Source organism: Carcharodon carcharias, chromosome 9, assembly GCF_017639515.1.
Source record: "Carcharodon carcharias isolate sCarCar2 chromosome 9, sCarCar2.pri, whole genome shotgun sequence".
Taxonomy (NCBI): Eukaryota; Metazoa; Chordata; class Chondrichthyes; order Lamniformes; family Lamnidae; genus Carcharodon; species Carcharodon carcharias.
In genome coordinates, this window is record NC_054475.1 from 94,158,118 (window position 1) to 94,172,193 (window position 14,076).

At 41.9% G+C, this 14,076-nt stretch overlaps 1 protein-coding gene across 3 annotated transcripts in view; it reads left to right on the forward strand.

Annotated features, from left to right (window-relative positions):
• Positions 1–14,076, forward strand: part of LOC121282197 (protein Shroom4-like) — a 149,076-nt gene that overhangs the window by 82,342 nt on the left and 52,658 nt on the right. For all 3 annotated transcript variants that reach the window (XM_041195773.1, XM_041195775.1, XM_041195776.1), the window contains 2 exons: positions 2,535–2,666; positions 5,725–8,140. In XM_041195773.1, the coding sequence (XP_041051707.1) occupies positions 2,535–2,666; positions 5,725–8,140 (2,548 nt within the window). The remainder of the gene's footprint in view (positions 1–2,534; positions 2,667–5,724; positions 8,141–14,076) is intronic.

Below are 14,076 nucleotides of genomic sequence, written 5' to 3' on the forward strand. Positions count from 1 at the left end.
AGGAAACACTCAACAAACTGAAGACGTGGCAAAACTCATTTTTAAATTCTGGATGTGGTGATGATACAGCCCCTTTAAATGGGATTATAAATGGTGGGAAGTGCAACTGGCAACTCAGAATCCTGTGACCCTGTAACAATGACCTAAGAAAGTTTGAGCACTGGGTGACATAAATTCTACATTGTGCTTGTTTCTTTATTTTGCATTGTAGAACCTTTGCATATTTTCTGGAAGCATGCTGACTTTTTTTTCGTTTTTTGACTTGACAGCCTGCAGAGGACCTGCTTTTATGTTAATTGCAGAACTCTTGTTATGGCTTTGCTTCTACCTGCAGCTGTTTGACCTGCATCTAATAAGACTAGCAAGCTGCTTTGAGGGCTCTACAGAGTAGAGTTAGGGACTGACTGAGATGCCAATTGGTGTTTCTTTCAGCAGTACAGAGTTTGAATGCTTGGCTGAAGAAGCAGTCAGGATTCATTGTTAAAAGGGTATCATTGTCATGAATAAAATATAAAGTAAACTTTTTTTGTTTGGTGTAAGAGAGAAAATGCGTGCATCATTTTTCTCGGGTTGTGCCAAACGTGAACGTGACATTTATGCATTTCTGTGGGTTTCTATCAATGCATTTTGTGCATCCAAATACAAAAACAAGTTTGATTTATTTCATTTAAAGATGGTGTCCCTTTTAGCTGGCACAAGTATGGTTAAGGCAGGGATGGATTTTCTGTTTCAAGAGGAGGAGAAATGGGACTGAAGGACAAAAGATATGAAATATTAATAGGAGCCCCACTGATGACTCAGTGGGTAAATGCAGTGCTGAGTGTGGTACTGATCCATGCAGACTCACAATTCCTTGGGTTGGGAAAAATCAGCTGGGTTCTCTCTTCTGACCACTGTCTAGTGACCATTGTTAGAAAATATATGTCAGTGAGGGGAATTGTTTTCAAGCTAGAAAAGCTCACTGGCATTTATCCGGGTGCTCGTACATGAGATGAGATACTGCAGTGCCTGTGGAACTATAATGTTACAACCGATCCCCGGGCAAGGTCCCCCCAATTTGTTATGACCCGGGACGAGGTACCCCAAATTGTTATGCTCCCAGGTAAGGAGAGATGAACAGGCTCGCTTTCTTTATTCGAACCCCTCGGACGCAACCAGTTTAATTTTAAAAAGATCCCTGCCTTCGTGGATATCTTTTCCCAGTCCAAATGTATTTGTGTTTTAAAAGGAGCCAATTTAACCAGGCTTTCTTGAGTCAAAGAAAGGGAGTGAATTTATTAGTTACAAAATGCAAGGAAAAATAATAAAAGCACAACACACATGCACGTAGATTAGAAATCAGAAATTGAGTCCAAAAATAAAAGATTTTTAAAACAATTCAGTCCTATTGCTTGCCTACGAGGAATAGATGGCAAAACGTTGCGGCCGTTAAGTTGGACTGATTCTGGTAGCGCTGACTTTAGCATCTGAGCAGTTGGGTTGAAGATTCTTGGTTTTGCAGCTTAGCTGAAAGGAGTTGTCCTGTTTCTTTTTTGAATGTGACTTTGCTGACTTGTGACTTGCTTCCAGCAATCGGGGAGAAAGAGTTTTTTTTACCTGCAAGCTCAGGGATGCCCAGTTGGTGTTCTTTAGCTGTGACATTCACAGCACACACACACTAGACCAGCACACAGAGCTAGGGCTGCAGTTGGCTTTTTTAAATGCCTTCCCTTGTGTATTCTTGGAAGGGAAAAACAAACATGTCTTTAGCCCAGATCTGTTTTCTTTTCAACCCAGTTAGTGTTCAGTCTGGGATATAACTCAACAGGAGGTGGTTTAGGCTGAAAGAGTAATCATTTTCCATTAACCCCGCAATCACAAGAGATGACAGTTCAGTTTTCATTGTATCCCTTCCTTTGAAGTGCCACAGTCTGAAGTAGGCCATGTCACAATTTTTAGATGTGACATTGCGTTGTTTCTGAACTAGTTGGTCAAGTAGTCAACATAGGAATTTTCCAGCAATTGGTTATCTTACAGTTCCCCAGCCAGCTTTTGCTTGTATGTCTTTTTTTTTGAAAACACGTCTTTCTTTAAAGTTCAATATGTCCATAAGTAATTAGGGGATAGGATCCATGGTCATGACAATAACGTAATGATATTCACCACTTTCAAGAAAGGGTGAAACTTGGGGCTGTTGAAACTGCAATGCACCAAATAGCACCCAAAAGTTTAGTTAAGAAAGCTATTGAAATACACTTTGAATGTAACTTTATGGCGTATTAATCCTATCAAAATACCTGCCTGCCTTACGTTTCCCAGCATCTGTCACATGCAGCCCTTGGCCAACTCCTAATGATCTTAAATTAGCTGTGAAGCACTTTAGGTTGCCCTTAAAACATGAAATGTATTGTACAAATGTAAGTACTTTTGAAGTGCTTATCATGTGGATGAGGTCCACAAACAGAGAAATGAAATAAGTGACCAATTACTAGACAGAATTAAGTGCTTCTTCACTTGACATCTATAGCTCACAATTGTGTGTTTTCTTGGTTTAGGAGGAATGGTCCAGGGATAAGACCTTACACATGGCACTTAGCCAAATTATCAGAGGCACAGCCTGAGGCCACTATGATGCACCATTCATCAGGATGTCTCAGTCTGTCGTGGCACTCAGGATATGATACCAGGTGAGTCTTATGGACAGTTAATGTTGGTGGCTGTTAGCATTGTTACTGAGATAAGAATGAGGTGTGTGGAGGAAAAAACAGTTAAGCTTGCCCAAAAGGCTCAGTTGGTAAATACACAGTGATACCAAGCACTGCAGACAAGAATGTCTGCAGCTGAAATCCTGGTATGAGTCAGCTAATTCAAGCTAACATGATAATTGCAGCAGTACAAATATCTTTAATGCTCCTTGGCTAGGGAAAGGAAAATCAATAAGATTTCTGCACCTGATTGATTTTTTACTGAGATGTGCCTTTGTGTATGTTGGGTTTAGGACTGGATTAAATCCAAATGTCACCCCACCACACCCCCCCACCCCCTCCATTCACATGAAGAACCATTACTTAGTGAGGTACCAGTAGGTAGCCAGTGTTCCTAGAACCAAAACCCAGAATAAGACATCCCATACAGCAAAGCAAGAGAAAAAATGAGAGATAAACAAGTCTACAAATATAGGAATGCTGACTATTCAGCATGACATTCCTGCATTCTTTTGTTTGGATGTTTATGGATTGCTGCTCTTTGTCACTGCTGCTGATCTGACAGGAATCATTGTATTTGTCTTAATTACAATAGAACCCTGTCACATGCAACATCAGGCTGGAAAAATATTTTGTTGAAATGCATATTGATGACATGCTGAAGATGCTAGTGTCAGTTGACTTCTAAACTTGATTAAACCCTACTCCCATTTTGATTTTACAACCATTTTCATGCTGTTTTTAAAAATGTTATACATTGTTTTTCATGATTTGACTTCAAGATACAGTACAGTTGTTTCCTTGTGGTTAGAAAATCCTAGAGACACCCAGTTCCTTTAAGACATTTGTCTTTTGTTTGAGGTGTATAAAGAGACCTTATCCTAAGTTTTTTATCCTTAGACCTTTTTCTTCTGTGGCTAGCAACAGACCTTTGTTGTTTTCCACAATAGTGGATTTACAAACATAAAATACAAAAAGACAGAGCAGGTCAGAAGGTCTATCCAGCCTGTTTCATACAGTCATGATGGAACTGAGGAAGCATCTGGACTCCCAGCATACACTCTCACATGTAATCGCTTGGAAGAAACTCAGTAAAAGATTTTACAAACCCTTGGCCAAATTACATAGAATTTAAAGTACAGAAACAGGTCATTTGGCCCAACAAGTTGTGCCAGCATTTGTGCTTCACACATGCCAACATAATCTTCAATCCCTTTCTCCCTTGTATTTATTTAGCTTTCCCTTAAATACATCCATGCTATTTGCCTGAACTACTCTATATGGTAATGAGTTATACATTTTATTCACTGGGTAAATAAGTTTCTCCCGAATTTCTGATTGGAGTTAAGAGTGTCTAGAGAATCCTCTTGACTCTTTGCCATCCTTTGAGTCTCCTACTCTCTCCCTTCTGTTTCTGGATTTTCTTTTCTGATTTTTTTTTTTCTCCTCTGACCCAGTTTTTCCTCAGTAATAGTAATTAGTTTGGCATGTAGGAACAGGAGTATAGGCTGTTCAGCCTGTCTAGCCTGTTCCACCATTCATTGAGATTAGAGATTCTCAAACATTTTTGGTTGAAGGTCCCCATTTCAAATCAATTAGTAATCATGGACCCCCCTCCCATCCAGATTACAACATGATATAATATTACTTACGTGCAACACTTGCATAGTACGATTATTTTAGTAATTTTTTAAGAAAACAGGTACTTGCCCATCTCACCAAAATCTTTACGTATGTTTACTCTCTCAGCAGAGTCTGTCCGTCCTTATTGTGATTTTTGACAATGACACTCATAAATCATTCTCCACTTCCAGACAGGATCTTTAATTTGCCTTCATTGCTGCAATTGCAGAAAATAATGTTTATAAATGTATATTGTTGGGAAAAGTAGCAATAATTTTATTGCTGCTTTTACAAATTTTGGGTACACTGCAGCAACAGATGGCCAAAACTGGGAATGTGTTCCTGTAACTTAAACTTTAGCGAGCAGTCACAGGGCATTTCCACCAGCTCCTACATCTGTGTTTCCATGCTAATTTTGAATTTAAATATACTGATAGAGGATTTTTGAAATATTTAGTGGAAAAACATTTCAAACCTTTAAATACCATTTTAAGCAAAAGTGCAATATGCCACTGATACACTAACCATATTAAAGTGATTACTGTGATACACGAGTCCAGCACCGTCTAATCAACAGTGCAGGTCTGAAAGCAGTTTCAGGTGTGAGCACTCAGTGCTGGGATATCAGCTCTAACAACTTATTGTTGAGCCTCAGAGAGAAGTGGCAGTGATAGTAGAAGCTGATATGTGGATCAGTGGCTTGTCCTGGAACATGTGACAGCTTTGTGGAGGAAGGATTGATTGTTGAGTTTTATTACTTTGATACAAATTGAAGATGCAAACAGCAGCGCCAGAACTTTCAGTCTGAATAATGTGGCCACTACCATAGCATCTGCTGGTTGCAGTTGTTGGCTCCTTACAGCCTGACTTTCACCCATGCCATTTGAGGTCCCGAGTGCACTCTGATTTGCTTCCTGGGGCATTAATGTGGCCCAACTCCAGCCATCATACGTCAGCCTGACTCCTGTTACTTGGACATTTTGGCTCCAAGACTGAGTCATTGAGCTTTTTCACATTATCTCGAGGACCCTCTGGAAAGTCTGTATAGGCGTCCAGGATTCTGCAGACCCCAGTTTGAGGACCACTGAATTGGATCCTATGGCTGATGTGTATCTTAATTTGATCTACTGTTTTGGCTCCTAACCTTTAATATCCTTGCCTACAATTAGTCTCTAAGTGAGTTCCAGGAGATCACCATGACAAATATAATGAAATCCTATGTCTCAATGACCTTCCGTGTGTAATGCTATTAGCCTCAACAAGGAACTTGTTTACAGTACATAACATGCCCAGGAGTGGTAAAACTTGTAGCCGTATAGCTAGAAATGGTGGTGTAGACACCCAAAATGAGGCAGTTACAATTTGCGTGCTCAAACATGGCATTTTAAAGTATATTTCATTCTGTTGTGTCTTCCAGTGACTTTCCTACGCAGTGGGATCAACTAGCTCTCCACCGTAGCTCAGATCAGAGGAGTTCATTTGGAAGTATGGACAGCCTTGACCAACCCAGCCAAAGCTGTGACCAAAGCACATATCCTAACAAAAGAGACTCTGCCTACAGCTCATTTTCTGCAAGCTCTAATGCCTCTGACTACACTGTGTCATCGTCGGTGAAAACTGATGAGTCAGCCTCCGTGGACAGCATATTACATGGCTTGGGGCCATGGCTGCCGACCAGGTATAGCGAGGCCCAGTGCCTTCAAAATGGAAGTGAAGGCAGAGAAAGGCCAGCTGAAGAGCAACTTTGTTCTCACTGTGGGAAGGGGTCACCTGAAAGTGACGTGTTGCCATCCCATGTACATGAAGAAAGTGCTGCAAGTTCTACCAAATCAGCCCCTCCCCCACTACCTGTTCGCAGAGAAAGTTTTGTGGCAGCTAAAGCTCGCTCTGCATCTCTGTGCATGATCAATTCTAAGGCACTTGCCGCAGCAAACCTGTTGCTTCATCCTGGAAGATGGGCTTCTGAAACCTTGTTATCTACAAGAGATAAAGATTCTGAAGGACAATGTTATACCTGTGCTCCTAAGTGCTGTACAGGCACTGTCCTGCAGTCCAGTAACCCGGCATCTAACCATTGTTCAATAGAGTGTTGCTGCTTGTTAAGACAACAGCCAAGACTTTATTGCCATTCTCATAGTGAAAAAAGTATTTCACATGAAAGTACAGCAATCCCTAGAAAATCCAGTCGATATTTGATGGGGCAGTTGGATTTATACAATTTGATTGAGCCATCATTTGTAGCCAGTCAATACCTGAGCCTGAGTCAGAATGAAAGATTGCCTTTGAATTTGCATAGGCACAGTGCACCTGAGAAGTTGTTATCAGCGCAAATGCATTCAGTTCCAATTTCAGACTGTGGTAAAAACGGTTTGGGATTACAGTATGATCAGGAAAGTAATGAATGGGCCAACTCTGTACCAATACCTCAGCAGGAATATCAATCCAACATAGGACATTCCCATAAAGCTTTAAATACAGTTGATTCTTCATTTGAAAAGCAGATGAAAGAGAACTCCTTTGGGAAGCAACAAGAAATTGAAGTAGCCGCTTGTGATCACTATTTGGATAATCAGCTTCATTCTTCCCCTTCCAAAGGTGAGTCGAGCAGTAAAAGTTGTAGAAGTGCATCAGTTCAAACAACAGCCCAGCAACAAAACATACAATTGCCTCTAAGACCACTAGATCAAATGAGTGAGATTGGAAGCACTTCTTCAACTGGCAATACTTTGGAAGATGAGGCAGATTTGGAAGAAGCCAAGAATGAAACTGGCAGAAATACTCGGGTATTAGGTTCTAGAGCAGCCAGGATGCGGCGCAAAAGTGACCGCTTTGCCACAAATTTGCGTAATGAAATACAAATGAAGAAAGCTCAGTTGCAGAAGAACAAGAATGCAACTGTGCTGTTACAGATGGAAGAAGCTTCAGAAGAATTGAGTGACTTGAGAGAGAAGCCATCCAGTTCCTATACTTGTATTATTGGTGAGTCTGATGCCAGTGGCACAAAAGAAGAAACTACAGGCACAAAAACACAGATCATAGATCCCAGTAAAACCCTGGACAAAGTGGAAGAGGATCGTAAACCAGGAAGTACGTATTTATATCCATTGGCCCACAGCTCCTGTGTTTCGCCAAACAAATGCAAAACAGAAACTGGTTCACTATCCCAAAATTTTTCTGAGCAGAAGACTGCTCAGGACATCAGTGGATCTGGCCAATGGAGATGGACACCTGAAGATAAACAAGAGGCTCAAAGTAAGGTGATAAAGGAAGTTGGGTCTGATGAGATGAAATCTTGTGCAACGGCAGTGTTACAGGAACCAGATACCTCTCCCCTGGTGTCCTTTGCAGAGAGGAGAAAATTCTTTGAGGAGACCAGTAAAAGTTTGTCTGGGTCTGATTCTTGCAATTTTCTCAGAGTTCAGAATAAATCAAGTACCATAGGAAAATCTAAAGGGCAGAGCTTTTGCAGTAAGTCACATGCCCTCCCAAGTGATCGTCTGAGGCAATCAGCAGAAGAAATCTTCCAACACTCCACAAGCAGAGTCACCCAAGATTCTGGGCAATATCCTGCTTGTTCACCATTAAATTTGGACCAAGCAGTTCACCACGCACAAGGAGAGAAATTACATGAGAAGGGATGTGAAAATTTAAAGCCCCTCAAACCAAATAAATCAAGCACTTTGAAAGAACATTGCATCTCTCATGTTCAGCAAGTGCAACACTCTGAGCCAGCTCCGACACTACATTGTCAGTATTTCCATCCAGATAACAGTCACCTGAAAGAACCTCATCCTGCCATTAGCTCCCACCAGTTGCAGCCCTCTTTATCAGAGGTAGGACATGTCTAAGTTACCTGCTTATTTTAATGTATCTCACTTTTGTTGGAAGTCCATTCCTTTGAGCCATCCAACCTGCCTGTACTGGCCAGATTAATGGTGACCTAAGGTTGCCATAAAGCATCCAAAAAAAAGATATTGGCCAATATTTTTCCCCCACCTCTTATGAGAAGCAAAACTCTTGTGCAGGCTCACCTCTTCAGCTTGATTGAGATCAGGGCTTATTGTTGGGGGTGGGGAGGGGTCAATTAGTGGGGACAGCTGTGGACATGAACAAAGAATAAGGTGCCCTTGTGTAAATAAAATCTACCATGGCTGTCTAGTTTACATGACTATTATTTTTAACTGCTGTATCTGTTTTATAGCTGGAATAAAAAGACAGCACCCTGACTGCCAACTAATGTAATTTTACTTAGTAGTAATGGAACTTGGAAAGCGACAAAGCTAACAACATGACAAACATGAGACTGTCACATTCCATTTTGCTGAAGGGTTTTTGGGTCTTAAATGTAATACTGAATTTTTGGTGTTAATGGTGGAACTTTTCGGCCTGGATTTTTGCTCCTAAGGCAGATAGCTTGAGTTGGGAAATCTCGTAGCTCGCTGTGTGCACCTTGGGAGAAACTCGCCTGAATGGTAGGATCATTGCTTCGGGGTGGAGGGAGGCACCCCCAGATGCAAATTGGAGGTGGCCACAGGGGCTGCCAAATGCTGAGGCAGACTGTTTAAAATGCCCGCCCATTGTTATTTGGTACTTGGTCCCAGATTTTTTTGTTAAATATTAAGACCTCTAGACTTTGCCCCTCACACCCCCTAACTCATGCTCCCATCTACCTCCATGGTCCCTCATACCCCCATGCCAATTTAATGCCACCTCATGTGCCCCCAACCATAACCCCCAACCATCATCATTTGCCCTTACACCCTCCATGCCAACTCGCTCAGTATCTACCATCACCAGACCTCAGGAGCCATGTAGAGATTAAATAAAATAAAGTTCTAAATATCTATTGCAGCCTTTACTATAGTAAAGAAAAACTCCCATTCATGAAAACCCATTCAAAACATTTAATCCCCTCAAGTACTTAATCCCTTAAAAACAGTTACATTCGTAACGCCACATCGAAGTCAGTAATCCTTTAATAACCTTTTTGAGCTTATTAATTGTGCCTGTCTAAACAGCAAACATAATTTGGCTATTTGAACATGTGGCATTACAGCCAAGCCCTGAATCTGTTCTTGCCCAACATCAACACATGTACTTTTCACCCAGGAGTGATTAGAGAACAGGCAGGAAAATTAGTCTTTTGCCCTTCCAAGATTCTGGGATTCTGCTTGTCCAGCATCCAAAACAGGATGAGCAGAAGCATCCTTCAATTAAATATTGGGAAAGCTGAAACCATGTTTTGCAGTCCTTGCTATAAACCTCATTCCCTAGCTGCTGACTGCATCTCTCTCCCTGGCAACTGTCTGAAGCTGATCCAGACTGTTCACACTCTTGGTGTCATATTTATCCCTTAGATGAGCCTTCAACCACACAGTCACTAACTACACCTATTTCTGCCTCTGTAACGTCACCTGACTATGCCCTGCCTCAGATCATCAGCTGCTGAAACCCTCATTCATGCTTTTGATACCCCTAGACTGGACTATTCTAACACACTCCTTGCTGGCCTCCCACTTTCTGCCCTTGGTGAACTTGTGGTCACCCAAACTCTACTGTTTCTGTCCTTACTTGCACCAAGTCTTGTTCACCCTGCACTCCTGTGCTCAATGGCCTACACTGGCTTCCAGTTAAGCAATGCCTCAATTTTAAAATTCTGCTCCTTGTTTTCAAATCCCTCCATGGCCTTGCCCCCTCACTATCTCTGTAATCTTTTCTAATCCACAATCCTCTGATATAACTGTACTCATCTAATTCAGGGCTCTTGAGCATCCCTGATTTTAATTGCTCCACTATTGGTAGCTGTAAAGCTCTGGAATTCCCCCTTGAAACTTCTCTATCTCTCTACCTTTCTTTCTTCCTTTAAGATGCTCCTTAAAACCTATCACATTGACACAGTTTTTGATCATCTGACTTAATATCACTTTATATGACCTGATGGGAAATTTTGCTCAATACTACTGTGAAGGCCTTGGGATGTTTATTATGTTAAAGACATTACAATAACAACAACAATTTGTATTTAAATAATGTCTTCATTTCTTCCACCAAAGCTGTGATCAGCATAGGCCATGGTTCCAGCTACTCATAAGATGACATACTTGCCATCACTGAGCCATTGAAAGCCTAGCATATTGTTTTGTCATTCTTTTAGAATTAACCTAAATATTTCTTGAACTCAAATGTTTTTCTTTGAATGGGGCAAATTGAGCTACTTTCATTAATTATCAACCCAAATCCAATTTATTAAGAATTGAATTTTTATCTCCCGTTCCCCTCTGTCTGCCATTCCCCTGCTCCTCCATGTCTCCTATTAGTTATTTGGTGGTTAATCAGTTGCAGGTTTTGTTCTAGTGATATTCATGCCAGCCATTATCTCAATTAAATGGTCATTCTTCATGTGTGACCCTGAGGAGTGAGTGCCAATAACCTGGGATGCCTGACCGTCTTAACTTTGATCCTGTTTTCCTCCAGTATTCACAAAATGAGGGTAGATTGTGATTGGGAACTGCAGCTCTGCCTGGTTTATTCCTTTATAATACAGAGGTGATGATGGTGTTTGTAGTATTTTGTAGCACTAGTTTGGTGTAGCTAAATATTTTTACACAGCAAAGTTGTAGAGATACTTCGGGCTAGACAACTCAGCCAGCCTTGCCCAAACCTCTTGTCCTTCTTGCTGGACCTCTCAGACTGGATTTTACATTCCCCGCCAGCAGGGTTGTAGTTTGGGGTGAGGGGGAAGTAAAATCCAGTGGGCGGCTTGCCTGCCACTCACCTACCCACCCACCCACCCACTCCCAACCTCTCTGGTATTTTACGGGGAATGGGGGTGTTGTGTGGCTTGACTTCCCTTGGGTCCATCAAGGCCCTTAAATGACCAATTAATTGGCCAATTAAAGCCTTATCCTGCCACCTGTATTTTACCCACAGTGGGAGGAGGCCCATGCCATAGGGGAAGCCCTGCAGAGGGAGAGGGGGGCCTCATTTGGGGACCCCTGGGCTTCCACCCACCATCAAAGGTCATTCCCCACTTTAACTCCCTCCGGGCCTCTTGAACCTGGCTCCCTATCCCCATTCCCAGCCTGCAACTTACCTTCTACAGAGATCCTTGAATCCCTGAATTTACCCATTACTCTGGGCTCCTTGGCATCAGGAACTGCTTGTTGTCTCAGCAGTGGCCACCACTCCTGGCTGGTGCTGCTGGCCAACCGATTGGCGTTAAATTGCAGCAGAGCAGCTTTTGGATCGTGGCAGGGCTCTCCGTTGACTTTTTAGCAGGGGGTGGGGTGGGTTGGCAAGGACCAGGGCAGCCTGTAATGTCCAATTTTGCTGCAAAAAAAACTCATCAGGACAGATGCAAGAATGCCAAATGTCAATGGGAGCAACAATTTATCCTGCATGAGAAAAGGATGCTGATTGGTTGGAGAGTCAGGGTGGATTTGTTGAAGGTCATGTCTAACTTGATTTGATTTTTTTTGTGGAGGTGACAAGTCTGGTTTCTAATGGCAGTGCAATGGATGTGATCTGTATGGATTTTAGCAAGGCTGTAGATAAGACCCCACATGGCAGGCTGGTCAAAGAAGTAAAGCTTTTGGGATCCAAGGGAGAGTCACAATAGGATCCAAAATTATCTTAGTGGCAAAGGCTAGTGGTTGACAGATGGTGTTCTGACTGAAAACTGATTACCAGTGGAGTTCTGCAGGGCACAGTAGTTGGTTCCTTGCTTTTTGTTATTTAAATTAATGATTTAGACTCAAATGTAGGGGGCATGACAAAGAAGTTGTCAGGTGATTTAAAAACTGTCATCTGGTTTTCAGTGAGGAGGAAAATTTTAGACTGCAGGAAAGTACAGATGGTCTGGTCAATTGGGCTGAGAAGTAGAAAATGGAATTCAATCCAGAGAAGTATGAGGTAATGCAATTTGGAAGGTGCAACAAGGAAAAGGACTGCACAGCAAACGAGAAGATATTAAGTAATGTGGAGGAACAGAGGGAATTCGAGTGTATGTCCACTGATCCTTAAAGTTAGCAGGACAGGTCTAGAAGATGATTAAGAAGGCATATGACATGCTTTCCATTATTAGCTGAGACATAGAATATAAGAGCAGGGAGGTAATGCTGGAACTGTATACAGCACTAGTTAGTCCACAGCTTTGGTACTGTAATAATTTTGGTTACCACGTTACCAGGAAAGATGTGATTGCACTGGAGAGGGTACAGATGAGATTTATGAGGATGTTGCCAGGGCTGGAAAATTTTAGTCATGAGGAAAGTTTGGATTTGCTGGGCGGTTGTTTTCCTTGGAACAGAGGAGGCTGAGTGGTGTCTTAAGTGAGGCATATAAAATTGAAGAGCCTAGATAGAAGAAATAGGGACAACCCGTTCACCTTAGCAGAGGGTCCAAAGCTAGGGGGTATAGATTTAAAGTAATTGGTAGCAGGGTTAGAGGGGAGAAGTGAAAATGTTTTTCACCCTATGTGTGGTAAGGACCTGGAACTCTCTGTCTGAAAGGGTGGTGAGGGCAGAAACCCTCAATACATTTAAAAAGTACTCAGATATCTACTTGAAGAGCCGTGACATGCAGTGCTATGGATAAAGTGCAGGAGGGTGGGTTTAGGCTGAGTAGTTCTTCATTGACTGATACAATATGATAGGCATAATGGCTGCCTTCTGTGTCAATTTTAAATTTTCTGTAATTTTTATGAAAGTGAGTTCTGAAGGCGAGTTCTCGGACAAGGCTGGCCCAAGAGAATCATTGAAGTTGAATCAAAATGGCTGGGTGGAATCTCCCTTCCTATATAAATAGCCTTTTAGATCATTATGACACCCTTCTGTGCTCAGTCTGTTCTTTCAATATTCTGTCTGGATTTGAAAAATTCTTTCTCAGTAGCAGCTCTCAAGCATGGAATTTAATGGGAGTTACTATGTATTTTCAGGCTGAAAGGAAATAGAATTCACAAAGGAAGCCATGGCTGAGTCATGCGGGAGGGTCTCCTGAAAGTCTGACAATGAGTTGCATGGATGTTAACAGAATCAGCAATGGCTTACAGCTTGTATGTGTTGACTAGTGTATAGTCATTGAATTAAATTACTGCCTTTGTGTCAGCTGTGGCATAGTTGCTAACACTTGCGCATCTTGAGTCACAAGGTTTGGGGTTGAGGTCCAAGTCCCACTCCAGGGCTTGAGCAGAAAATTCGCAGCTGATGCTCTAGTGCATTGGAGAATGCTGTACATTCGGGGGGTGCCATCTTCTGGATGATACATTAAACTGAGGCCCCACCTGCTTACTCAGTAGATGTAAAAGATCCTGTGGCACTATTTTGAAGAAGAGCAGGGGAGTTATCTCTGGTGACCTGGCCAATACTTGTCCCTCACTGAACATCATAAAAAATGCTTCATTGACCGTAAAGCACTTTGAGGCATCTGGTGGTTGTGAGAAACAATATATAAATACAAGTTTTTTTTTAAAGTTGTGCAAGGTATCTTTTAAGTACAGTACCAGTCTCCCTTCCAGTGATATTTATCTGTATTACAGCTATTACATAATGATGGAAAGGTTCTTTTGCTTCCCTTCCTCCACATTTTCTCATTTGATGGCATTGACTTTTGCTGAGGTATTGATCCGTCAGTGCTAGCAGATCTAGCCTCTCCCAGTGTGGTCATTCTTCACCCATGAAACTGAGTAGCCCATTTGACCATAGACTGAGTGACATCTAAGTCAAATTTTGTCCTTTCTCGAAACAAGGATCGCAAGTCAACAAGTAGTAAG